The sequence below is a fragment of the Pteronotus mesoamericanus genome, unplaced genomic scaffold (genome assembly GCF_021234165.1).
Source record: "Pteronotus mesoamericanus isolate MK-2021 breed Mesoamerican mustached bat unplaced genomic scaffold, CSHL_Meso_final scaffold_36, whole genome shotgun sequence".
NCBI lineage: Eukaryota > Metazoa > Chordata > Mammalia > Chiroptera > Mormoopidae > Pteronotus > Pteronotus mesoamericanus.
Window position 1 is genome coordinate 21379147 of NW_026555313.1, and position 27432 is coordinate 21406578.

The 27432-nt window shown below is 46.4% G+C and overlaps 2 protein-coding genes across 8 annotated transcripts in view; both read right to left on the minus strand.

The window, feature by feature from the left end:
* Positions 1-2449: 2449 nt before the first annotated feature.
* APOA1 (apolipoprotein A1) lies at positions 2450-4501 on the minus strand. Its single transcript, XM_054592545.1, has 4 exons — positions 4348-4501; positions 4093-4145; positions 3747-3900; positions 2450-3121 (listed from the first exon to the last, which is right to left on the minus strand). Exons 2-4 carry the CDS (start codon positions 4133-4135, stop codon positions 2545-2547), a joined length of 774 nt encoding a protein of 257 aa, XP_054448520.1. The 5' UTR covers positions 4136-4145; positions 4348-4501; the 3' UTR covers positions 2450-2544.
* Positions 4502-10913: 6412 nt separating this feature from the next.
* The window catches only part of SIK3 (SIK family kinase 3), a 272649-nt gene continuing 256130 nt past the window's right edge, over positions 10914-27432 (minus strand). For 2 of the 7 annotated variants that reach the window (XM_054592296.1, XM_054592295.1), the window contains 6 exons: positions 26971-27310; positions 25457-26157; positions 14620-14783; positions 13567-13699; positions 12597-12763; positions 10914-11326 (listed from right to left, as the gene is read on the minus strand). In XM_054592296.1, the coding sequence (XP_054448271.1) occupies positions 12609-12763; positions 13567-13699; positions 14620-14783; positions 25457-26157; positions 26971-27310 (1493 nt within the window). In that variant the 3' untranslated portion in view covers positions 10914-11326; positions 12597-12608. Of the gene's footprint in view, positions 11327-12596; positions 12764-13566; positions 13700-14619; positions 14784-25109; positions 25170-25307; positions 25379-25456; positions 26338-26970; positions 27311-27432 lie in introns of those variants that run through there. The other 5 variants (XM_054592294.1, XM_054592292.1, XM_054592293.1 and 2 more) reach the window with 4 other exon arrangements.

Here is a 27432-nt window from a genome sequence, read left to right on the forward strand (position 1 = left end):
CCCCTGAAGTTCGCCTGAAAAGGACAGCATTCTCAGTGTCCTCCCATCCTGTCCCCCAGACCTGGCCCACCCCCAGGCATGCTGTCTTCCCAATAAAGCCAGACAAAAAGCCGCATGTGCCACGTATGTTTGGCTTGGGCACGGGCGGGCTGTTCTGTAGGTGGGCGCTGGGCTGAGCAGGCCTAGGGCTGGTATGCTTCTCACCTCGTAGCATCTGGGCCTGAGTTTCTTCATCTGTAAGGTAGGATTAACGCTACTTACACTGCCTGCCTTGATAGGTTTGTGTGGAGGAGCAAACAAGATAATAGGTTTGACGACACTTTGATAAACTAACTGTCAAATGCTGTGCAATGTGACTTGAATGTGTGCTCTATATCAAGTACTGTGCCTGGCATTTTTATGTCATCATCAGAGTTGAGACTGTGTATTCATCAAAATTAAGGAACTGACTTATGCTGTCTGGGCCACCTGGCCTCTAAACCACACTTCAGGGAAAGAGGCCACTGGGGCAGTAGTTGGAATAAGGTACAATTTGACTCTAATCTTGGCTCTGTCAAGCTATATCAGCCTCAGTTTCTTATCTGTAAAGTGGGCACAATAATACCGCTTCCACTGTAGGTTTTTTGAATGAATGAATGAAATGAGACAGTGCATGGCACCTGGCACATCAACAGTACCTGGTAAATGGTTGTTATTGTTGCTATAGGCAGAGCTGATTGTCCCCTTGGGACCACCCAAGGGGACAGCTTTTTGGAGTGGGAGGGCCAGGGTCCTAGGAACTAAGAAGTAATCCAAAGTCACCCACAGAGGGTGCTTTGTTTGTGTCCTCATCACCCAACAGATACTCTCATCAGAGAGTTCAAGAACCACATTCTACTTGAGCAGTGCTCCCCTCTCTTCCAGTGAAAAAATTGAGGCTGAGTAAATGTTGCAGAGCCAGCACGTGGTAGAGCCGGACCTCAAGCCCAGGTCAACTGTCCATATTCAGCTCAGCTGACACAGGAAGAAAAGCTTAGTTAGTCCCACGCCAGGTGTCGGAGGGCTTCCTGACAAATTTTTGTGGTGTCTGTACATCCAGCCCCACTTGGAGATAATCGGCTGTCTCTTTGAAAATCTACCTGGGCTTCTTTCCCAGCCCAACTGGGCCAGGCATCCTAGCACCCACACCTGAGAAATGTTCTCACCCAAATCTGGGTTTGATACCTATTGTTGTAGGTGGTTAGGAACTACAAAGCCTGCTGCTTTATCCAAGAGACAGAGGAGGGGCAATTATCCAGTGGCCTGTGCTAGGGGGGCAAAAAGGCCCTGAGGGGAGAAAGTAGGAAAGGCTCCATGAAGGCACTGCCCAGATCCTGGAAGGTCTATGAATCCTTGTGCGTGCACAGCAGGCTATGTGTGCCTGAGTGTGAAGAGGGGCAGGGTGTGAATAGGGATGTACGCACGAGAGCACATATACATGTATCTGCACCCAGATGAACTTGAGTGCCTGGCTGAGCACTTGCTTTTTCAAAATAGCCACGGATGCCCAGCGCAAATGGGTCTGAAAAGGGCAATCTCTCCCATCCTGCTCTTCAACCTTGGCCGGTGACTTCCCATCTCCAAGCTTCACTTTTCTCCTCTGTACCATGGATTTAATGGCTGTCTACCCAAACTTCAGGAAGGATGCAGTGAGATTATAGTTATGAAGGCATCTTGAAAATAAAAATGTGCTAACTCCCTGAAAAAGGTAGTGATTGTTTTTCTGACTCAGAGCTGGCAGAAAGATGGGGTGGCAATGCTTGGAGCCCCGTCAGTGGGCTGGCTGGCTTGCACTGCTGTGCCTGAGGACACAGTGGCTGCTTCGGGATAGGGCAGGAGTGAGGAGTGGCAGGCTGCCCTTGTGAAGAAAGAAAAGGGAAGCATTTGATTAAGTGTTGTTTAATTAAGAAAGGAGGAAGAAGCAAAGGCCAAGCTCTTCATTTGAACCTGCCCAAATCCTTCAAGCGCCCTCACGCTCCCAGAGCCAGAGAGCTGGGGAGAGGCTCCTGTCCTCCGACCAAGGACACAGGGCGCCCCCTTCTCCCGGCACAGTCAGTGCTGCCCCCGTTCCCTCCTCAGACTCAGCTGCAGTACTTATTGTTGAGGCTCTTTCGGGGCACTTAGCCTTGGATTTTTACCTGGGCCTCTACTTCCTTTCTGCTTGATCCTCCCTAGAAAAGGGACTCAAAGGACCTCGCTCCCAAGCAGCAGACACCTGGCAGTTCCTCCAACATTAAGGCCCTGAGAGGCTGAGGTTCCAGAGTTGATGAGCTCTGACTGTCCCTGGCCGCAGGCCCTGCCACAACTCCCCAGAGTCCCTTGCAGAGGCCCACACCCCCATCTTTACTCTCTCAAGAGAGAATATTTTGAGAACTTTTTATTATTTAAAAATCATAGTTGAATCTTCAAAAAGCATAAAACCCAGAACATGTGTCCCACTTTGTAAACGTTTATTCTAAGAAACTAAGCAACTGAAAGGGAAACCTGAGAAGAGGGGCCAGGAGGAGTCCCAGCAGCAACGGCATCTCACTGGGTGGTCAGCTTCTTGTTGGCATCATCAATGGCAGCCATGATGGTCGCAAGGTTGGTCTTCAAGTTATCCCATACGGGCAGCAGGGCCTCCTGGAGATCCTCCAGCACGGGCGTGGCCTTCTCACGGAGCTCTTGCAGCTGCTTGCTGGCCTTGCTTTGGAGCTCGGACAGGCTGGCGCTGCTCTCCTTGAGTGCCTCCAGCCTGGCGCTGAAGCGCTGGCGCAGCTGGTCATGGAAGGGCTCCAGCTTCTTGCGTAGGTCCTGGCTGAGCTCGGTCAGCTTCACTTGCAGCTCCTGCAGCTTCTGGCGCGTGGCCTCGCGGAACTCCTGGGCCAGTGGTGTCACCTTTTCGTAGTAAATGTCCACCTCCTGCTGCCACTTCTTCTCGAAGTCCTCCAGGTGGGGCTTCACCATCTGCTTCACATCCTCCAGATCCTTGTTCATCTCCTGTGCCAGCGCTGTTGTCATCTTTTCCAGGTCACCCCAGATCTCCAGGGTAACCGGGCTGAGCTTTTCACGCAGCTTGGTGGCTGTGGAGCCCAAACTGTCCCAATTCTCCAGGAGTTTCAGGCTGGAGGAGGGGAGAGAGAAGGTCTCAAGGGGGGACTTTCCAGGCACGCGGGACACCTCCAGAGCTGCAGGCCCAGTGCCCAAGCTTACTTGTGGTGAGACCTGGGTGATGCCTGTTCCTGAACGTACGGTAGTCGTGGGTCAGACCTGGGCCTGGCTTGTCCCATGCAGTGTCTCACCCAGCTCATTCCCACCTCCCCACCCCCCACCACATTCCATAGAGTGAAGAGCTAGTGGGAGACAGAGCTGAGTTTGTGTTCAGTCTTGTCTGCCTCCAAAGCTGGGCCTTTTGAGGACCTCATCTCTATACTTTGGACCATTCTCTTCTCTGGAGACAGCCATCCTTATTGCTGGGCGGGAGCAGATCTGCAAGATGCTTGTTGCACTTGCAGACAGGAGTGTGATGCTGTGATTACTAATCGGGCAGCACTGGTCTGTCCCTTGCTAGGAGGCTGTGACCCTGCTTGGGGATCCCATTCTCGTCTGTCCGTCCAGCTATGGAGCCCATCAAATAGTGGGTGGGGATTCAGCCAGTCTGGTTACATCTTCCCACAGGCCTGGCATCTGCCCCTCAGGACCAGCAGCCCCTGCCCCCCGCCCCCCCAAACCGCAGGCTGGGTCCTTACTTTAAGTGTTTTCCCAAGGCGGAGGCTTCAAACTGGGCCACATAGTCTCTGCTACTGTCTTTGACTGAGTCCACGTACACGGAGGCTAAATCCTTCACGCGATCCCATTGTGACTGGGGGTCATCTTGCTGCCACACATGCTGAGCCTGGCTCCCTGGGGTGGGAGAGGAGGCTCGCTCAGTTCAGGCCAGCTCCGGGCAGGGCCTGAGCTGGAAGACCAGGCTTGGGGGCAGGAGAGAAGGGTCTAGTGAGACATTTTGCTCCCTGTGCCCCAGAGGGTGGTCCACAGGGATTCAGGGAGAAGAGTCCTTCTGATGGGCGGCTTCATAAGTTGGGGGACACTTACCCGTGAGGAAGAACACGGCCAAGGTCAACACCACCACTTTCATCCTGGGTGACCTGGAGGAGAAGAGGGGCCTGGCTGCAGGTAGGCCTGTGGTGTAAGGAAGCTCTGTATCCCCCCAACCTGCTCCAGGCAGGAGAGGAGAAGGGGGTCACGAGTGGGAGAAGGCCTCAGGTATCCGGAGCCCCAGCACGGAGCAGAGCCTGAGCCTCAGGGCTGGGGAAGCCAGAGGAGCCTGGAGCATGTAGCAGCACTTACCTGGAGCGAGCACTTCAGCAGTCTCTGAGCAGCAGCTTTCCCTGGGCCTATTTATGTCTCCAGCAGGGGCTGGGCTGGGAGGCTGATAAGCTCAGCCCAGGCCTTGCCACTGCTCACTGGTCCCAGTGGAGATGTGGAACTTAGAGTTCAAGGATCAGCTCTGCCCCTGGAGCTGGGCAAATAGAGTGGGCAAACAGAGAGCTAGGGGGGCTGCAGGGCCAGGGATCAAGGGTTCAGGAGGGGGCGGTTGCAGGCTTGCAGGGGTGGGGTCAGCTCTACCCATCCCTTTCTCATTGGTAGGATATGTGTTCCCCACCACTGTCCGCTGTGCCAGCGCAGCAGGGGAGAGGAGGGAGAAAAGAAAATAGCAACTGGCTGGCCACGAACAGCAGGCACTCTCCTGAATTTCGAGGAGATGACACCCATCTCTGGCCCTCCCTCACCTTCACAAGGGCACAACAGCCCTCCCACTCGCACTCTCATGCCAGCAGGTTTGGCACACCTCTTTCCAGGCCCTCGTAGACCCCCTAAGCCCTTAACTGAAGGGAACTTGCGGTGCTAGCGATCGGCCTGGAGAGAGAGTGGAAAGTGTTCGGTGGATCCCAGACTTTGAGATTTCAGAGACCTCTAATATTTCCAAACAAATTCTAGAGACCCGCAATAGAGTTGCCGACTTTTAATTCTGTCATGTAAAAATCCGACCTACCACCCATCCCCCAAGCCCTACTGTGTACCATGACTAGCACTTGAAAAGAGAAAAGATTTTTAACATAAAATAAGGCATAATCTCAGAATAAAGGAAAATTATTTCAATTGAAAACATATGTCTTTGCATGGTTCATATTTATATTTGATCACACACTGGATGCTAGCCCTCCGGGATCACTGGTGTGGGAGAAAGACCTCTGGCCTTTCTCTGGTAGCAGAACTGCTTTCTCACTTAATTTGCCTTCAACTTGCAAAGGCCTGAAGGAGAATGCTGAACCAGTTAGGTGATCTCCTGAGCCTCAGTCTTCTACCGGTAAAATGCAGGCGAGAACGGTCGGGGTTATTGGAGGCCAGTGCGAATCCTGAAAATGTAAGGTGCTTGCAGTGCCGGTTTGTAAGTTTTCTCTTGGAAGGCTCAGGACCTCCAAGACCAGGTCACTGGCAGGATCTGAGTCATAGAACCTCTGAATGTCCAAGCTGAAAGGAACACTGAGACAATCTACTCCAGCCTCCCTCCACCTCCTGCCATCTTACAGACGAGAAAACTGGAGACAGTGAAAGAAATTTGCCCAGCGTCTCTGGTCTCCCAGGGAGTTGGAGGAAGGACTGGACTTAGAACTCCAGGCAGGAATGTGCCCTACAGCATTTGTCCAAGAAACTCCCTCATAGTCTAAACACCAGCCTGGTGCTGCTCTCTGCCAGATTCTGGAGGTGGGGGGCGGGGGGGCAGGGCTTGGAGCCTTTCCCACTGTAGCCATTCCCCTATCTTTCACCTCAGAGAGACAGGCTTTGGAGCTGGGCAAGGTTTGAAGCTCCTCTTAGGTTTGAATCTCAGCTATGCCACTTACTATCTGCGTGACCCTGGGCAAATTACAGAACCTTCCCACACATCAGTTTCTTAGACTAAGGCAAAATAATACACAATAATACCGCCCCCCCCCCGCCCCCACAAAGATGTCCATGTCCTGCTCTTTGGAACCTGTGACTGTTATCGCAAAAGGGGCTTGGTGCAGATGTAATTATAAGGCCCCGGAGGATGGCGTGGTTATCCTGGATAATCTAGGTGAGTTCCATGTCATCACAGCCATCCTTAAATATACAAGAGGGAGGCAGGAGAGATGGAATCAGAGTAGGAGATGGGAGGATGGGAGCAGAGGTCAGTGACGCACTGTGATTGATGGTAGGGTACATGAACCAAGGAACTTGGGTAGCCTCCAGAAGCTGGAAGAGGCAAAGAAATGGATGTCCCCCTGGAGCCTTCCGAAGAAATACAGTTCTGCTGGCACCATGGTTTTAGCCTCATGTGACCCATTTTGGACTTTTGACCTGCAGAACTGTACTGTCAGGTAATAAATTTGTGTTGTTTTAAGCACTAAATTTGAACGTGTATGGCAAAACTGAAAGGCACCTGGCATATAGTAAACAGTAACTATATGGTGTTCCAGAATCCCAATTTCTGGCATCTTTCCCCCTTGCTCTCACTGATCACCCTTGATCACAGTCAGACCAGAGCTAAGGCCTTGGCTTCAGGCAGCAGAGGTGGGGGGAAGTCAGGGAATCTCATTTTCTCCGTGTGGTCCTGACTTGCAGAAGCTGCGATGTGGGGTCTCCATTCCGACTGACCCAGCGCCAGAGGCCTGTGGGAGTATAGCCTCAGGGACCAGCCGCCTGGACTGCCAGCTGGCCAGCCCAGCTTTCTGCCTGTTTGGGGAGGGGAAGGCAGGGGTAGGCTGTGGGCTGGGTCAGCTCACAGGTAGTTGTCTCAGGCCAAGAGAGGTTATTCTCTTTCTGGAGGGGAGAGTTCATCCCAGCCAGCACATGAGAGCTCTCAGAATCTTACAGGTTGGGCTCCAAGCTACTTGTCACTGTTTTACCCTCCTCTTTGGTTTATTACTGAAATGATTATTATGGCTAAACCCAGTATCCAACATTTGCGTAGTTCTTTAGTGGCCAAAGCACTTTCACGATTAACTTAGCAAGTAACTGTGAGGCTGGCAGGCCAGATGTTCTCGTTAGCTTGTCTGTGAGAAGACTGCAGCTCAGAGCTGCCAAGAGCTGCCCTGCCTCCTTGAGCCATTAGCATTTGGTGTTGGCAGGCCTGAGTACCAGGAGGCCTGGCTTTTACTTCCTTGGTGGCTGCCTGTTGGCCAGCAGCAGCAGCAGCAGCAACAGGGCCCCAGATCCCCACAGTCCCGGTGCTCTGTGCAGGAACTCTAAGGCCTGGCTTGGGGACTTCAAGACCCTGGGCTGGAGAGTGCTTTCAACAGCATCTTCCTGAGCATGGAGATTCCTTTTTTACTGAACTTATTCAGTAGTGTATCTACTCCATTTCACCGTAAGACTTTAGGCTTAAACTAGCCCAAGCCCCTCATTACTAATATTTTGGAGGAAGGAATCTTTCTGGATAGAGGCCAATGGGAACCGCCACCACGAATCTCACTTGGGGGCCAGCCAGCCATTGTTAGGGGCATCAAGTGGAATAGACAAGCTGTTTAGTGGGTGCAGGGCTCACCAATACAGGCCCTTCGTACTACCACGCTTTTCTCCTGATCTTGGGAGTCTTCAGAGTGACTGTTTCTGAAGTGGGTCACCAAATGGCTGGCCCTGGATCCTCTGACGCATGTGTGAGTTCTGCTAGCTGGCTACAGAAGTGGATTTTGCTCATTTCACAATTTATGACCTAGTGTCACACTGGTCAGTCTACATGGGGAGGACTCTGGCCCTTCCTAGGCCTGGCACATAACAAGACACTCAAACAATATTTGTTCATTGAATGGCACTAGTGCACTAAAGGAAGCATCACCAGGATGATAAAGGGTCAGTTAAAGGAAAAGGCCTTGGGAGGAGACTCAAGGAACTCTTGATACAGCCCTGTATCATGGACTCTGTTCAGAACATTTAACTGGAGAGCATGTGGTGGATCAAGATGGGGTTTAGAGTTTGTACTGAGCAGTGGAGAGAGGAACACCCCTGCAAATATTTCCTGTAGGGCAATTCTGTTGCAGCTTTTGGTGACAGAACCTCAATTTAGACCCTAGGGCAGGGCATTGTAACCAACCACATGCAAGCTCCTCTTGGGTCTTGCTGCTTAGGGGATGAGGGGAGGAGGGGACGATGGCATTGGTATGACCAGCATGAGTGGAGGTCTGGCTCCTTGGAAGGCACCCAGGCCTTCCCAATTCTTGATCTTTGCAGTTGGAGCGGAGTGGGGACTCTGACAAAGTCAGAAAGATCAGTAAGGCTCTGTGAGCATGGCTTCTGTTCTCTAGAGCTCAGATCTTTGGATCTACATCCAGAAGGCTATGCCCCAACTCCTCTGCGTTCACCCAAGTCGCCCTGGTTGACTTTAGGAAGGACTGGCACCCATTTCAAAAGGTTGTGACAAGTTGTTGGAAGGCATCTAGGGTAAATCACTGGCTTCAGAGACACTCGCCCAGCTTTCCATGGGAGTGTGCACAGACTTGGGTGACTGCTGGAAGACCCTCCTTCAGAAGGCACTCTTCTATTCTAAACAGTCCCACTGCAATTTTCTAGTCCACCAGGCATTTGAAAGCTTTTGTTAAGTTCCTTTCTCTCACCCTTCTTCCCACACTCAGTCAATGGTTCCCACTTCAGTGACCTTTCTCCATAGAAGAACTTCAATCAGCTCTTGGCCAAACCTGGGGCTTTGCTGGAAATACTGTCCTGCCCTTGGGAGTCCAGGTGTGGAAAATGGGGAAAATTAGAGAAGTCCCCTGTTGTCCTAATGCTGGGCTGACTGGAATCACCTCATAAAGGCCCAGCCTTGAGACCCTAGGATCTGGCCTTCCTGCTATTCCTTCTCAAGTACCCTCTGAAGGAATCCGTTTTCCACCTGATTCAGCAAATTCAAATACTCCCCTCTGAGGTGTCAGAGTGCAAGCTGAATGCAGGGGGCCACAGTGTGGAGCCACGTTCAGAATTCTAGAGAATGCTGGTTTTACAAGGTGGAGTGAGATAATGCGTTGCTCAAAGCTCCACCCTAGGCTTGGTAGACTTTTTCTGCTTCCACCCACCTGGATGCTTCTCCCAACTAGACTCTGAACCACAGGGTAAATAATATATCAATATAAGATGACAATCAGTTCTTTATTTTCACAATCCCCTACTGTCCAATTAAGTTACTAAGTTGTAAGTGCCCACAAAAAAGGGGCTAATGGGCTTACTGAAACTTGAGTCTGGAGACTTTTAAAATCCTTTTTAAGTTCAACATAAATGAGGAAGAAAAAAAATACTTCTGACATTTTCAAAGAACAGATATAGGAAAGTATATTAATATACATTCAACATATACTGCGCACATTGGTTACTATAATACAAAGCGATGATTTTTAAAAAGTGTAGTTCGCAAGATGGCACGGTTCATAGGCTCACGGGCCTCCACTGGGTGGTCACTGGAGGGTGGCAGCCTGCTCTCCCGTCAGCTCAGTTCCATGTAAACAGAACAGAGAAGTCAAACAGCAGCTGTTTGGCCTTTCATGGTGGCCTCCTTCTGGTGAGTAGCTGGTGGCCCCACCAAATGGAGGGGCGATTGGGGACCATGAAAACAGTGTAGTGCTGAGAAAGGCTCTGTACTACAGAAATCCATCGAGGACTCCTGGGTTCAGGAGCGGAGCTGCTGATACTAGAAGAACAAGCTTCATGGGGACCCTGACAGCAACATCAGGAGGGCCATGTTGGACACACACTTTCTTCTGTGCAAATTCAGGATGAAAGACTAGTGGGGGACTGGGGACTATTTACTCTCCTAGAAAAAAAGGATCAAGAGTCAGAATCGTTAATATTTCTTTCTTGTTTTGAAGATCAAAGGAGACAACCCAGATCCTCTGTCAGTCCCCAGGCAGCATAAGAGACTTTGGTTTCTAACAGTGAAGAGAAATAAAGATAATGACACAAACAATAGCTATTGTATATGCACTGCTTCAAATGGGGACATCTGTCACTGGCACAAGTAAGAACTGTTCACAATTACAATGTCTAAATAAAATACTTTGAACAAAAGGTGCAAGTCACAAGTCAAATAGAACAGAATCTGGTTAAACATTTCTCTTTTAAACAAAAATTCCTTTTGTTTTTATTAATAACGATAATAATATCAACATTTCCCAAACAATTCCTACATGATCAAGAATTAAAATAGGGAATGAGGATGTCCAGGGAGAAGGTAAGGAAAGAGGGAGGGCCCAAGAGAGCCCCCTAGTCTTCTTGCCTGTGACAAACAGGCTGAAAGAGAAAAGTATGTGTGTGTGCGTGCGTGCGTGTGTGTACGTACATATGGAATATGGAGAAACAGTCCTCTTTCTAGCACAATATAAAATGAGAATGTAAGATGACACAAAAACATAGGTACCACTGTAGGGTGTTTAGTCCATGGGTAGAGCCAGCAGGATGGTCAGGGCAACCAACTTTCCAGGTTATAAGAGGGAAACCGAGTTATACACCAAAGAAAAGTCTCATACTGGGGCATTTTAACCAGCATTCCATCAACACCAAGTCACTCCCAGCCTCCATGCTAACATTCTAATATGATTTTGGCTGTACCAGACATGTTTTTCAGCAGATCACAGCAGTAAAGGTGTCCCCAGGTTCCAGGACGGGAGTCTCTCTTTTCGCTCTCCACATGCCAAAGGCCATCACTCCCTCTCTCCCCTTTTTGCAGCCACTAAGATTCCAAAAGATGTTATCCTTTAGTTTTTGCTCCTGTGGAAGAGCAATGCAGAGCACTGAAGGGTGCTCTGAGCATGCAGGAGAGCAAAGGAGTGGCTCTGGGTCCCCTGTCCTCTAACTACTTTGCTCTTCTGTCTCAAAAAAAGAGGCGGCAGGGCGGGGGTGGGGGGGTGGGAAGGAAAAGCAAAATTAAAAAAAGAAGAAGAGGAAGAAGAAGAAGAAGAAGAAGAAGAAGAAGAAGAAGAAGAAGAAGAAGAAGAAGAAGAAGAAGAAGAAGAAGAAGATCAGCTCCAAAAGAAAACATACCAAAAAACCAAAACCAAACCCACAACTGCAATACATCAAATACACTTTCACAAAAGGTGGCAAATGTGGATTTCCTGTTTATTTCCTGGGTGACTTGGTCATACAAGCAAATGTGGCAAAACCCCCTCAAAACCCCATAGAACAACACATGGATAAACTAAATGCGAGGAAAGGAGCCACGACATTCTGGCTGGAGAGAAACACAATGGCAATTTGGTGCAATGCTGCTAGATACTGTTGGTTTAAAGTCCATTATTTTATTCCCGAGCTGTACACAAACCTGCAACAGAGCAGACACAGGGGAATTAGTTTGAAAAGAGAAAGCCTCAAATATTCAACTGAGAACTTAAAAAAAAATTCAACTGCGTAGCATAAGCATGATTCTTTTTTTCTTTTTGTAATGCAAGTACTTGACTTAAACTTTGACTATCCAGGCATCCAATTCAATGAAAGCCAATCCTGAGTAAACACACTGGCGGCCAGGAGACTAAGTAAGGAGCCAGGCCTCCTCCCTCCACTGAAGCCACTTTTTGTTTTAGAGATCTTGGTTGATTTCAGTAACTGACCATTTGGGATCCTTATTTTCACTTTCCACATTTTAAATTCCTGCTCTTACATGTTTTAAATCCACCAACAAAGAGTGAGCCCACAAAACCCCAGGGCCCCACCCTGAACCCCAGTAAAAGCAGAGCACCAGGCCTATTTTCTAATCGCCCACCCACCCCTGCCCCCCCGCCCCTCAAGAGCTTGCTTTGTGGCCCTAGGTGTGCCGTGTAATTTGTGTAATTTCCAGGTCTTGTAAATAATAAATCTCCGTCTTTTCTGGGTTTCCCCATGGTTACTGCTGAAGGGCGCCTCACAGCCATAGTAAGAACCACAAGAATGGTCCAGCAACAACACTGGTTTTCAACAGGCTGAAATCAATAAAAAACAGACTGGTTCACCTTACCTCCGGTTTCTAAAGAGGTCTGCCACATTGAGGCTCTAATGTGGATTTGCCGCATGGCTTAACTTTCATCAAATCTTTTCTATCAGAGTTTTCAAAGAACCAATACTACCTACTATGTTAGTTTACGCATTACTACAACCAGGCCAATTTATCCCTTTTCTACCACTGGTCTCTGATCACCTATTGCCTCCATCTAGAATATGCTGCCACTTGCAGTGCAGCCTAAAATATTAAGGCTGGATGTGTTTTCTTGCTGGGCTTCATCTGTCAGGACCGAGTGTAAGGACCACCTCCTTTCCTTATTACCCTGTACAGAGGTGCCCTGTCCTCCACAGCTGCAGCTCACTCACTGTCTCTGTGAAGGCTGCTACAGCACTTGCAGTTACCACCTGTGTCTTATCCCCATAAGGCTGGACTATGGCCAGCATTTCTTCTGTCTGTACCTAGCCACACCACAAAACTAGCACAGTGCTTAATGACAGACCAGGAGGGAAAGAGCGGTATTGTGGAGTTTATGTGGAAGGACTCTCCTCTCCTGACAGGATCAGGAGCTTGCACTGGGCCAAAGGGCGGGTTTGGCCCTGGCCCAGGTGATACTCACTCTTGGTTCCTGTTACACGCCTGCCTGTTCCATGCTGAAGGAGACCTCGGGGTGCTTATAGCTGAGTAGTATGTCTGTTATACATGTTGATGGATAGCAAGAGTTCAAATGCTGGCTGCCATCAGTTAGGTCTAGGTGCTCATGATCTCCTAGACTCTCCTCGCATTCTGAAGACCAGAAAGAACATGTGAGATGTGCTGGAAGCAGTAAGTGGGGGTAGGTGGACAGCCGGGTGAGAGAAGAGGAAGAGAAGCCTGAGTACCCACAGCCTGACTCCAAACCTGAGCCCTAGCTCATAGCAGGCCATCACTGTGTTTAGTGACTCAGGATTCTTCTAAGTGTTACTGCTCCTTCAGAAAGACTTCCCTCTTCAAGGGAGAAGGCAATTTTACTGCTAGTAGACACTGATTACTGAGAACTCTCTACGCTCTAGGAATAATTCTAAGCATTTTAAATTCACTAGGACAGTTGATGCTCACAGCACAATCTAGGATACATGCTCTATTGCTTCTGCCACTTTACAGAGGATGCTGGGGCTGAGAAAGGCAGAAAGGCAGAGCCCCTTGCCGATGTAGCCTGTAAAGGGCAGCCAGGACTTCTTCCTGCAGACCTGTCCATTCCAAGGCCTGTACTTTATTATGATACCTTCCCTTTACTGATTCTAATGGGAGGCAGACATATTCTATTCTATTAGAGTGCCCTCTAATCAGAACCAGAAAAAGTTATTAAAGGAGCATCTTAACAAAGCATTAAAAACAGAAATGTGGTACTTCTGCACTCAACCAGAAGACGTGCTCCTTTACACAGGCACGCTCAGTAAAAGAGAAATGGAAAAGAATTATGCACCCAGAACCCCTCAGGGATGCTGTGGCATTGCAGGAACTCTTTATACTGAAGAGTCACTGGTGAAGATGGAAGGGGAGAGTTCTAGGAGTTTCTCTTGGAGCAACCCATGTGTAAGGCTCCTTACCCTCATTTTCCCCATCTTGAAACTGCTGGCTCCCCATAAGTGAGGACTGACTGAGGACAGCATCTGACATCCGGGCAGAACTAAGTGCTTTCCCAGCCACGAGACTCATTCCTGGCAAGTTATCCAGCTGTACCTGCAGAAAAAAAATTAAGCCAATAGACAGACACCAAACAATATGCAACATATAGATGACCCTTAGAGATAGCTGTTCCCTCTGAAAGAGCTCAGGCACCACTCCCAAGAAGTACTCCCAGACATCCCTTCTCTGCAGTGCCATCCAAAGGGCCTGCAACAGGGACAGTGTGGGAAGCTGCTGTAGCTTCTGCCCCTGGAGTGGATGAGGTGGGGGAGGGCACGGCGAACCTCAGCTGGTGGACAGATGCCCCTGACACCTACAGGACCTTCCAAACCAGGTTTCTGACCTATCCCGATCACCATGAAGGGTCTAATGGAACTCCCTGTGAGGATGGAAATGTCCTACTGTGTTGTCTAATATGGAATCACGAGCCACAAGAGGCTACTGAACATTTGAAATGTGACTAGAGTGACTGAGGAACTACATTTTTAACTTAATTACATCTAAATTTGAATAGCTGATTATGGCTACTTGCTACAGCATTTATCAGTCCTGCTCTAGAAGCCTGCCCCAGGAAAACAAAGTCTTGCTGAGCAAGGTTAGCTCCCTCTATCTGAGGAAGTTCAATGTATTTGCCAGAAAACCAACCAAGAGCCTAAGTGTTCATTTGCTAGGGCCTGACTTTAGACTATTTGGCCAGAAGTTTGATAACTAAGACTAGAGGGAACAAATGGCAACTACTCTTGATTCCCCAGTCTAAAATTTGAGTGTAGATCCCACTGAGATTCTACTGGAGTTAAAGGCTAGTCCGTCCAGGTGATTCAAAGACACGCTTCCTTAGTTCACAGGGTGAACTTAGGTGCTGGACTCTGGTTGAGAAGGCTGCAGGAGTTCATGCTACCCAACATTACTAAATTCTGTTTCCAAGGTTGGATTGGTACGATCCCACTTCTGAGAAGCAGGAGGGACCAACATACATAAGCATCGTCGCTATTCTGGATTGTGTGGTGTCTCTGGAGGGTCCGAGGCCTGTGGTGCTCACTGACTGAGGGGCGAGCTGGGTACCCAAGTCCATTATGATCTGGCAGCTCCATTGCTTGTCCTGGAGAACTTCTATCCAGGCAATTCCCTATGACAGATTCTGAGGAGAAAGAGCAAAGTAAGGTTGGTCAGCAGACCTAGAGTTCCTCTCAACACTGTCAATACCCATCAAAGAAATGTCCTGCAAAGGACAATCAACAATGGCGAGGATCACATGTGCACTACTTACTAATCCTCAACTGGCTGGTGATAGTGCTTAGAGGAGCCTGGACCAGCCTTCTAACCCTATGTCCTATAGTAAACACGAGCCTCTTTATGGAGGGACCATACCCTTAGGAGAAAAACCCCACATACTAGTGCATGATCACATGGAACATTTTCTTTTTTCCTTCATCTCTCTGTTGACTTGACAGTGCTGTGTTCTCAAATCCAGATGCACATAAGAACCATTCTTGAGGCTTTTGGGAACCAACTGCCTGGGAGGACGGCCTCCATTCTATGGACATCTTCTCTCTCCTTTCTTGACTTCCACCTCAGTGTACCACCCCAGTCCTCTCTTCTGTTTATCAAACTGCTGTTTCCAACTCTGTCCATAGCTCCTCCACTCTTTACATTTCTATCCTTTACCTCCCTCTTTCCCTACACTCACTTTGGCAATATCATCTGTTTTCACGGCTTCAACTATATTGCCTCTATGTAAAGAACTACTGTAATGCTCTTTTAAGCTCCAGGTCCATAGCTCCAACTACTTATTAGGTATCTTTTTCTGGATATTTAACATGCCTAATTCCAAACTCATTAACTTCCCCCAAAACCAGCTCCTCTCTCAGAAATCCTTGTTTTGGTGCCTGTTTTCCTATCTGGGTGTGAGTTCGTAAGGTACCTTACTCCTTACTTCCTTACTCCTGGTTCCACATCAGTTTAAGTGTAAAGAATCTACCTCTGCAATATTGGTCACTCCAGCCCTTTTCTTTCCAATCTCACTGTTTCCATTGCAGCCCTATTGCCTCTATGCCTGGATTACTACAATAGCCTCTTAACCATCCCCCTGCCACTAGCCTACAAAGACTAATCTTTCTCCTGGGTAGGCCAAACACCTCCCAGCCTATCTTCCAATGAAGATTACTCACTATTTTCCCCTACATCCTACACTCTGGGCAAATGGGACCACTTAACTCTTCCCTACCCATTCACAACTCTATGTAAATATTTGCTCTCGCTGTTCCCTCTCCCTGGAAATGCTTGCTTCTTCTTCCATTCCTGCCAATCCAAATCAACTCATCCTTCTAGGTCCATCTCAAATGTGAACATCTTTATGAAAATTTCCCTTTCAAACAAAAATAGATCTTTTCTTCCTTTAAGTGTCAGAAGACTTTATTGAACTCTAATTACTCTACCATTAATCCTGGCACCATGTTCAATTGTGTACTTGTCTTAATCATTCCTCTAAGACTAAGTTCTCTGAGGAGAATTGTATCTTATGCATGTCTGTGAGCCTTTTGTACTCTAGAACACTGTCCTATATCCAGTATTTGGTAATTCCCTCCTTAACTGATATTAATATTGGTTCAGAGAATCATTTGTTCTCTTAACATCCTGTCAGTCATGCAACCCTAAGAACTAAATTTTGTAAAGAAAGAGTAGTTCAACGGGAATGAATTATTTCTTCTTGACTAGCATGGTCAAGAACACCAGGGCCACAGGGAAGTTGCTGGATCCTCCTGGTTGCACTTTTGGCTCCATTCCTTAAGAGCCTGGCATTTGAACATGTTTTGTTTGCTTGGCTGTTTTCTTGGGGGTGTTAAAGCTTGTTGGCAAATATTGGGCCTATCCCCTGATGAACTATACCTTGCCGAGACCAGGTTTTTAAAAAGTTTTTAACAGGAAACATAGCCCTAATGCCAATAGTTACTTGAATAATCAAAAGAAAACATATTGGCCAAGTGCTGGATAAATAAAGGGTTTCAGGTCTCTATATTGAAATGGTCCCCTATAACCATCAAGATTAGGCCTGGGCTTGGGGGCTGAGGGCAAAATGGGAAGGGAGGGGAGCTGACTGACATGCATATATTACTGGTGATATAAAACATTCTGGAGAAAAAAAGAGGAGGGAGGAGCTTCCCAACTACCAAAGATTAAAGAGAGAAACCTTTTGAAAGTTCTGTGAGCAAAAGAGGTCAAAGGAACAGCCTTAAGTCAACTCTTTTGCTATTACTGAAAGCTAAAAGCCAGCAGAGAGAGGAAGATAAAAGGAAGCTTACTTGCTCAGTGGGATTAGCTCACCCATCGTACCTATCCAGCCCAATTCCTCTCAGTGGGCACAGCTCATGTGCTAGCCCCGGGCCCAAACAAAAACCACTAGCAGGAAGTGGTGCAACAATGGCTTTGTGGAGTGCGGAACTGGCTCTCTGGTCTCCACTGCCAAGAAACAACATAAAAGCTGCTTCTTTTCCAAAGTATTTTCTAATGCCTATATTCTCTTCTTTGAAAGCTGGCACCATCCTTTTCAATTCCTTGAGGTGTTTTTTTCTCCCTGGATTATAGAATTGGACGCAAATCTCATCAGTTGCACCTCCTTGCTCCCCCAAAGACAAACACAAGAGCTCTCCTGTTTTAAGATTTTTAAAGGATCATTATCGAACATGAGGAAATGGCAAAACAAACAAAACATGTAAGGCCTGGTTCTTGATAGTTCTTTCTTAACTCTTCTAGTGGCCTCAATGTGTGTGTTTAATATGTATGTTGTCTCCTTTCTCTCCCTCCCCCTTTTTAAATTTATTTTTATTCCTAAAAATGAGATTTCTCCAAACCCAAACACTCACCATCCTTTTGGCCCTGCCTTTAGGGAGGTCACACGGACACTGTCCTCCTTCTCCACTCTCTTCCTGGGCTTCAGATCTGGTGCCAACATACCTGAGTGCTACCAGGACAGAGCAAGCTACTGCTTGACAAACCATATGATGGGCCTGATTGACTCCCCCGCCCAGAGATCATAAGCACATCTCGGGGGTCAGGAAGACGTGGGCTTGAATGTCGGCTTCAGAAGGATTTCTGGGAGTGGGCAAGTTACCTGACTTCATGGGGTCTTGGTTTCTTTGTAATATAGGACTTACTCCACAGGTACGCAAAGTGCTTATTAGGGCTCGGTGCAGTGTAAAGACTGGTATTACTCATATTCATTTCAGAGATGTTAGTTCTGAGGGGACAAGGACCTACTGAGCCAGCTAAAAAAGCTGTTTTTATCAAAAAGGACCTTACTTCTAGAATTATGGAGATAATTTCCCTATATTGAACCAATGAATTAATGATATTTTACTTTTCAGAGAAGAAGCCTCTGATTTAGGAAAGAAAAATATAAGTTAAAAACTAGATGAAAGAGGAATTAGGTAACAAACCAGGGTTTTGACTGCCCAAGTTACAATATAATCCAGAGGTCAAAGATCTGTAAGGGCTAGCAGCTATTGCCTGACAGATATGTTTGAGATGTATAGAATTGAAGGTGAGAAGGCGTAATGGAAGGAATATTAGGCTAGGGAATCAGAAAACTTGAAGTCAGGATCTAACTCAATCACCAACAGAATGCACAAAATTCGGTAAGCCATTTAATCTCAGTTCTCTATCTCGAAAATGACAGTTGCTTGAGGGCTCAAAAGATAACACATGTGAAAGGTTTAATAAATTATTAAGGACTGCACAAACATGAATTTTAGAAAGAACACTGAATCCTGAGTCTAGAAGTCCTTTGTGACATTCTAAGATGAGACCTACTGACCAGTTGGGGGTGGGGTGAAGTGTACATAGAATAACCCACTAACCAAGGGACATGAAATTTAGGTTAAAATCTTTGGCATCCTTTATGCCAATTATGCAACAAGAGTAACTGTCAAGCTCACCAAAGGGCATAATCAATAGTAGGGGAAAGAGAACTTCTAAGAGCAGCATTCTCACGCATTTACCAAAGTAAAGCCCTCAGTACAGAGGAGAGAATGACTGTCTGATTGTGCAAGGTAAAGAATACACAAATGGACACAATGCACACCACCCACCTGCTCGGGGAACTTTGGGGCAGCTTGCACAACTCTCTATTGAATCTGTCAATGTTGACTTGTCCTTACTCATTTACTAGGTTTTCAGAAAAATGAAATGACATGTGCACATATTCTTCTTAAAGGTTCTGAGGGGAACCCTCCACGTCTGTCATTTGACCTCACTCTGAGGCCTGACGTCCATTAATATTGCCGACACTGACTAGGCTCAGGGAAGAGGATGTGGTTTTCTTTGTGAGTTCAAGTTGGTAACCTCAGAGTTATGATGCTGTACTTATTTATTTGCAAAGTACGGAAAAAAAATCAAGTAGAGAAATAACCCTTAATTCTACTTCTACAGTGACAGTTAGGGGGATCACAGGTAGCACGGGGCACGTATTGCCCTGAAACTTCTACACATCTCAAACAAACCTTTAGCATGCTGCCTGCTCAGTGCCCTGACAGCACCTGGCTTCATACTGAGTGGTAGCAAAGAGCCATAAAGGAAATAGGTAACCACAAACAATGATATGATGGCATCTAATTTTCCTTGGTTAACACCAGCGATCCCTGTTCATCTTCACTTAAGAAGTTTCAGAAAGACCACACTAGATCTGCTTTTTATAATCATAGTCTTGCATTGCTTAACGGGAATACATCTGAGAAATTTGTCGTTAGGTGATTTTGTCATGCGAACATCCCAGAGTGTACTTACACAAACCATAGATAGTACGGCCTATTCTACACCTGGGCTGTATGTTGTAGCCTATTGCTTGTGGGTACACACCTGTACAGCATGTTACCGTACAGAATACTGCAGGCAATTGTAAGGCATTATGCTAAGCCACTATGACAGCTATGACATGACTAGGCAATAGGAATTTTCCAGCTCCATTATAATCTTGTGAAACCACCATCATATATGCAGTCCATCATTGACCAAAACATCCTCATGCAGTACATGACTGCATACCTCTTTTAACAGCACTTGAAGGTGGCACTTCAGGTTAAAGCTGTTCATGACCTTGCCTTCCTTTCCCCCTATAGCTATAAGCTCCCCAAGGGCCGGTTCTTTAGCTCTTCATCCCTACATTCCACATAGTACCTACAACAGAGTCTGTGACACATAGTCATTCAATAAATTTTGTTGAATTTGCTCTTCCATGGATATAACAAGCAAGTGTTTTGGGAAGAGTGTGTAACAACAGAGGTTGAGGTATCGTTAAAGGAAACATCAAGCATCTTCCCCATCGAGAAAGAGCTAAGTGTGAGCTTCCCCAACTGGCCTGCAGGGTGGTGGAAGTAGAACACCTGCAATTCCTTCTTAAAAGTGACAGCAGATTATCTGATTCTTGGTAATGTAAAACTCTTGGTAATGTGAGCTCTCAGGTTTTTAAAAGAATAGAAAGAATCATGTCAGGTTGAAGAAGGGAGATAGTGGAGTCGGTTTCTACTGTGAAAGGGATCATATAACATATTCATCCCAAGATGGTTGTGAAAAGAAATGAGTAACTGAGTTGAAAGCAGCATGCATGGAGCAGACTTACTACAAACATTAATTCCATCCTCCTTCTCTTAGAGGCATTTAGCTTAACATCCGTAAGTACACAGATGAAAAAAAGGAGAAGATAGAGCCAGGCCCACTGTCAGGCCTTCTGTCAGAATAAGCTACTGTTGTTTATGTAAGAACAATGGGGACTCCCAGGATAAGAAATCATTTTAAACACACAGATATGTATCTTCAAAGGGATTTTAACTCTTGAGCAGCATCAGGGTTCCTTAGACCATTAGTTTCTCTATTGCATTACTTCACTATACGGTATTCTAAATACACATAGTTTGTGGCTTTATTCATTAAAGATAATTGTATGTGTGTTTCCGAAAGTCATTAGGAAAAGGTAAGCAGTATTCAACTGAGAACGGGCATAGTCTGTAGCTAAGTTAAAGAGTAAGCTTAGAGTAAACTGGGTAGAAAGAAGGAAGAATAATCTCTATGATATGTTGACAGGAGCTAAGACTACAGCTTCTAGAAAAGCTCATACCAAAGATAAAAGAAAAAATATTTAAGAAAAAAAAGGGCTTAAGAAAAAAAAGCACAAAGCTAATAATGACGCAACAAAGACAGGGAGTGTTGAGCTGACCTTCAGAAATACACTTACTCTGGTTTCTTCCAAAAAGCAGAAGAGATATTTGCAAGGGATAATGGTGGTGATGGAGGTAGATGTAAGAAGACAGGGAAAAAGAGGGAGGAGAGAGGTAATGATAGTAACTCAGCTAGAGAAAGGAGAGACTTGTCAGAAGAACTATAACCATGAAGTTCTGGCCTGAAATCAAGGCCTTAAATTTACAAGAGGTATAACTGACAGAATTGTGTATTGATTTAAAACTGGCAGGAAAATTGAGTACTGTGCCACTACTGTCCTGGCACATTGTAGCTGTACCTACACCATGCTCTAGACTTTAGAAAAGCTCTCCCTTAACTTATACTAGTTCCTTCATGTACACTGCTCTTCAAACCAACCAAGTCTGCTTGTTATCCCCTCAAAACATCCCCGATATATTCTTACCCACTGGTCTTTTCTCATACTTCTCCCCAGAATCCAAACAGTGAAATCATCTTCATTCATTACACCCAGTTCAAATGCCACTGACTGCTGGCTAAGAACTAATTCTTCTGATTGAGAACTAATGTCTCCCACCTTTGGTACGCCCACACTTGTATCAAACTCATTCTGTCTTAGTTTAGGTACCAAGTAGATTGGCAAGCCCACTGAAAGGTTTCTCTGACGGTTACAGGATACAGGTGAATTTAAGCCCTCCAGCCTTTCTGTAGAGAAGAGTCAGGCCAGAGGGGGGAAATGAAGAGGAATTAGAATAATTTCTGAACAAAAACATTTCAAAAATTGTTTTAATACATGGCAATCCAGGGTGGGGGAATGGGGAGTGTGCACTATTTGCTCCAACTTTGCTCTTTCCTTGGTGTCCTGCACACCAAGGATATGCTCAGCAGGCATCCGCCAGAGTGAACTGAATGACCCTTGCATTCAGATGCCACTTACTAGCTGTGGACCTTGGGAGCAAATTACTCTGCGCCTCAGTTGTCTCACTGGTAAGATTGGGATAGTAAGAGCTATTGCCACATAGCGTTGTTAGGAAGATTAAATAAATTTATATATGAATAGCATTTGGTGCCCAGCACTCGGAAAACCCTATACAAAAGTTCATTTTTTACAATTATAGTATGCTAAGCTCATGAAAGCTTTCATTCACACAAGGAGTTCTCCCACAGCATCTCTATTACCACCATCTTGACTCTGCTAGAACAGACAAAAGTTCCCAGGCTCCTCAAGCAGCCTATGCTAGAATCGTTTTTTCCCCCTTTAAATATATTTTATTGACTATGCTACCACAGTTGTACCCATTTTTCTCCCCTTTGCCCTCCTCCGCCAGGTACCCTCATTCTTTCCAGCAATCCCCTCCTTCGTTCATGTCCGTGAGTCACGTAAGTTCTTTGGCTACTCCATTACCTACACTGCTCTTAACATCCCCCTATTTTGTGCTTCTTAATCCCTGCAAACCCCCCCACCCCCAATTTCCCCCTTCTTCCTCCCAACTGATAACCCTCAGAATGATCTGCATATCTATGATTCTGTTCTTGTTCTGGTTGTTTGCTTAGTGTGTTATTTGGGTTCAATTATTGATAGTTGTGAATTTATTGCCATTTTAATGTTTATAGTTTTGATCTTCTTTTTCTTGTATACTTCCCCTTAGCATTTCATATAGTAATGGCTTAGTGATGATCAACTCCTTTAATTTTACCTTGTCTGGGAAGCCCTTTATCTGCCCTTCCATTCTAAATGATAGCTTTGCTGGATACAGTAATCCGGGATGTAGGTCCTTGCTTTTCATCACTTTGAATACTTCTTGCCAGTCCCTTCTTGCCTGCAAGGTTTCTTTTGAGAAATCAGCCAACGGTCTTACGGAAATGCCTTTGTGGTAACTATCTGCTTTTCTCTTCCTGCTTTTAAGATTATCTTTAACGTCTGGCATTTTAATTATGAGGTGTCTTGGTGTGGTCCTGTTTGGGTCCATCTTGTTTGGGACTCTGTGCTTCCTGGACTTGTATGTCTCCTTCTTTCACCCAATTAGGGAAGTTTCCTTTCCTTTTTTTCAAGTAAGTTTTCAATTTTTTGCTCTTCCTCTTCTCCTTCTGGCACTTCCATGATTTGGATGTTGGTACATTTAGAGATGTCCCAGGGGTTCCTAAGCCTACCCTCATTTTCTCGAATTCTTTTTTCTTCCTGTGGTACTGATTCAATGATTTTTCCTTGTTTTCCAAATCATTGATTTGATACTCGACTTCATCCCCTCCACTTGGTTCCCTGTAGGTTTTTCTTTACTTCACTTAATGAAGGCTTCATTTCTGCCTGGGTCTTTTTCATGCTGTTGCAGTGCCCCGTGAGTTCCTGGAGCACCCTGATATCCAGTGTTTGGAACTGTGCATCTGATAGGTTGCTTATCTCCATTTCATTTTGTTATTTTTCTGGAGTTTTGTTCTTTCATTTGGGCCATATTTCTTTGACTCCTCATTTGGGCATCTTCCCTTTGTTTGTTTCTGTGTATTAGGTAGAGCTGCTTTGACCCCATCTTAGAAGCTTGGCCTATTGTGGAAAAGCACACCTGTTACGTTGTATGGGGCAGAGCCTTAGCTAACCCGAGCCACCACTCTGTTGCTCTGTGTGGGGGAGGGCTCGCAGAGGTGACAATGCCGCTATGTGGCCTCTGGCGTTTTGCCCAAGAGGAAGCTGTCTCCTGGCACCTGCACTTCACTTTCTCCCCGTATGTCACTGGTACCTTTCCAGCTGTTGCTCTGGTGCTGAATCCAAGAGGGGGTGGATCTGCTTGAGTCCTGAGACCGTTGTGGGCCCTGTAAGAGGAGTCTCTTGAGAATCCCTCAGTGTCTTCCACTGCCCCAACCCTCACTGGTTTTTACAGCTAGAAGTTATGGAGACTTATCTTCCTGACACTGGAGCCCTGGGCTGAGGGGGGTCTCGACTGGGGCTGGGATCCCTTGTCTCCAAGGTAACCCTCTCGTATTTTATCCACTACACGTGGATGTGGGGCTGCCCATTCTGTCTCCATACCTCTCTGTGCCATTCCACTTTCTCTGCCCTTTCCACCTATCTGGATGAATGTGGTTTCTTATACCCTTGGTTTTTGGACTTTGACACAGCTCAATTTTCTGACAAATCTGGGTGATACTTTTTTTTTGTAGTCTAGTTGCATTTTTTGCTACAGTTGTCGTAGAGATGTTTACCTACACCTCCATCTTGACTGGAAGTCTAGGATCGCTCTTTTTATAAAAGTATTTAGGGAGTTGATATATGCTGCTATTTCTCTTCTGATCTTGGTTCTGCTCAAAATAAGAACTCAGAAAAGTCAAATCCATTCTTCCATCTAAGTGGTATGATGATTCTCCTTAGTTTACTTTCCCCAATACAAAACATCCCCAGGTCTGTCAGCCATTCCACATATGACTTGATTCTGAAACTTCTCACAACACACCGGACTGGTGCACATCTCTAACTGGGATGGCTTCCCACTGTTAAAAAACCCAGGAATTAACAGGTGTTCTATGCAACCAGATGTCTCTCCCTGTCAGTGCATAGTGAGCACAACCTTAAAGCACCAAGTCTTTCTCACATAAACTGATTTAGAGCAAAGCTTTCTGTGCTGCCCTGCACCATGGGACTTAGCAGCTGAGTTCTGTGTGTTGACTTTAAAAGACAGAGCAGGAGGTGCAGGTAGCTCTAAGAAGGGAAGGATATAAGAAATGCTCAGTTTCAGGGTTGTACATTTATGGACACACTCGTTTTTCAAGATCTGTGAAAATGGGATAGATATTAGTCCATGTTTTGTTTAGGATGAATGTTATGATGTTAATGGAACACATTTTCTGAGTATAACCTACTGATGGTAATATTAATCTCTCTCAGAAGGAAAATGAATGTACTCACTTATTATAAAGACAAAATGAAATGGCATGGGGCCCCTTACGATGCTGTAATAGTTTGCACTTAGTTTATTAATGAAGTGATCAGAGTAATAATAATAATAGTACCTCACATTTATAATTTCAGATTACACTTCTTCCTCTTTTACTCTCATACACACATACACATACATTACATACAGAGACAAACACATATATGCATGCTTTAATCTTCCCAGATATTCTGCAAAGCACCATCACTCCTCCTGCCTCTTTTTCACAGGTGAGGAAAATAAGAACCTGAAGGTTTAAGTGACAAGGTTATCGCATTCATGACAGAGTCAAGTTCAGAACTGAGATGCTTTGACTTTTTGTCCAATGCTATTTATTCTAAATTATATTTCCTTACCATTGGTTGACTTTTTTCTATTGCAGAAGTTAAAGTTGGCTATTCTGATGTCAAGAAATTCTGTATTGTAAAAAACATGGTATGAATAAGGGAAATAGATAATACATCTTACTGACTGTATTTTCTAAGTGTTAATTTTCTATCACTAGCTTTTAATTTTGAAAACAGACCCCTTACCCACCAATACCCACTTCCTACATGCTTCTCCCTCAAAAGGTCCTGAAGGTCTTCTCGGGAATTCTTTTTCTCTTAGGAACACAAAGTACTAGCTGAAAAAAGATAACATTACTAAGTTAATTGAATTGGGGCAGACTGGCCCAGGACTTTTACTGTGAAGGGACTCTTACCTCGGCTGGACACCTTATTTCTATTGAATGCAGCAGGTGGCTGATGTCGGTATGGATGTATCCCCAATTCCTGTGCATGACTCACAGTTCCTAGTAAAGATTCAGGGTCCCCAGGTCTGCCAGTACTCAGGAGTAGGGGACTGTCATGGCAACCTTTGGTCAATGCATTTGAACTCTTCCTGTCTGGAAAGCCATCCTTGGCCCCCTCGCATGAGCACTCCTCTTCCATGCTCTCCGAAGGCAGGAGTGCCGGCTGGTGAGCATAACCATGGGTCGGGCTGGGTGAGGAAACCTGTGAGATACATTCTTGTGCTCTGATTTGTAGAAGATGCTGGGGGCTGGTGTGGTGGTGGTGGTATGAGTCAGTATTTTGATATGGTAAAGCCTGGTGCTCTGTCATACTCTGTCCCCCAAGATTGGGAGCCAGACTCCCAGCATCTCCCTGGTTCATATGCCTAAACAATTCTTGGTACTCTTGCTGCTGCTGCTGTTGTCGCTGCTGCTGTTGCCTTTTAATGAGCTGTGCAAACTCTGCTGGGGGCAGTCGAATGTCCGAGTGGCCGGTGAGCGAATGCCGGGGAGAAAGCAGTCCTTGGAGGATGTGGGGTACCTGCTGGTGTCTTGTATAGTCTGGCGGCGTGGGAGACAGCAGGGCCTGCTGCAGTGCTGACGTGGTATAGTGAGGTGGCTGCTGATGTGCACTGGGAGGGAAGGTGGGGAATTGGTCAAGTGGAGGGACTTTCAGGGCTTGGGTTGGAGGGAACCCCACTCCTGTTGAAGGGCTGTAGCTGCTGGGGGAACCCCGGGACTGGTCCGAAAACAGGTAGGGGTGTAAATGCGCCTGGTCGTAGTTAGCAGGGGAGAACCGATTCACGTTCAAGCTGCAGACACAAAAGGGAGTGAGTACCAGGCATCCACGTAACAAGTGCACTGTGCTCCCCTGGAGAATAGCTGCTACTCCTCTTTCTCAGTAGGGAGCTCCAGTGATACAGAGAACTGTGGTGTGACAGGGAAGATGGATGTATGCATCATCCCAACTCATCCCTGCACTCACCTACCCAGTAACGTCTAAGGGATTTAGGGCACTGTGTGTAACAGACCCAGCTCTAGGTTAAAGGTAGCAACTATCTTACAGCATCATTTAAGCCACTAAGAAGCACCAATTTCTTGGAATACAAGTGACAAGAGAGGGAAAGAATCCTCAAAGAATACACAAGGGAAACTGGCAATTTTACCAGCTTCTCTAATAGGCCATTTTCTTCTTTGCAGAAAAATAGTAGGATAGCTTTGTAATTTTCCTCTCCTGTCTCATTAGCATTTTTATCCCTTATTTGGTCAATAAATAGGTTTCATGTTCACCCCGAACCTACCACTCCGATTTAGAAAGGGTCAAACAAGCATAGCTCAGTCAAACCCATTCTTCTTCCCTCCTCCTTTCTTGCCCTGCTAAGAGGCTTCCTCCCTCCCAGATCGCCTGGCTGGCTGGCGGGCCGGCTGGCTTTAAGTAGCCTTACCTGTGGGCCTCTGCACTGTCAGCACTCAGCTGCTTGGACAAGGGCCGGTGGCCGTAGCTGAAGGTGGCCATCAGGTTGGCACGGTGCTGCATCTGAATCTGACTGGCAGTGGGGCTCACGGAGACGCCCCGCCCAGCAGAGCCCGCAGCTGTCCCCGGCATGTTGCTAAGCATGTCAACAGGCTCCTGTACTTGGATGGTCACCTGCTGTGACTGGGCAGGCTGCTGTATGCCCAAGCAGGTCAGTGCCACGTTGGGAGGAGGAGAACAGTTCTCAGGTGGCTGCTGGAAGATTGCACTGCGGGAGGGTAAGCCTTGAAACTGGGAGGGAGATGCTGCACCTAGAGAGAAAGGCACCTCAGAGTGACTGAATGCTCACAGTACCTGGCAGCTGGAGGTAATGGGAGCCAATGAGGATAACAAACCAAGTACCACCTAGAGCAGTGCTTCTCACACATTTCTT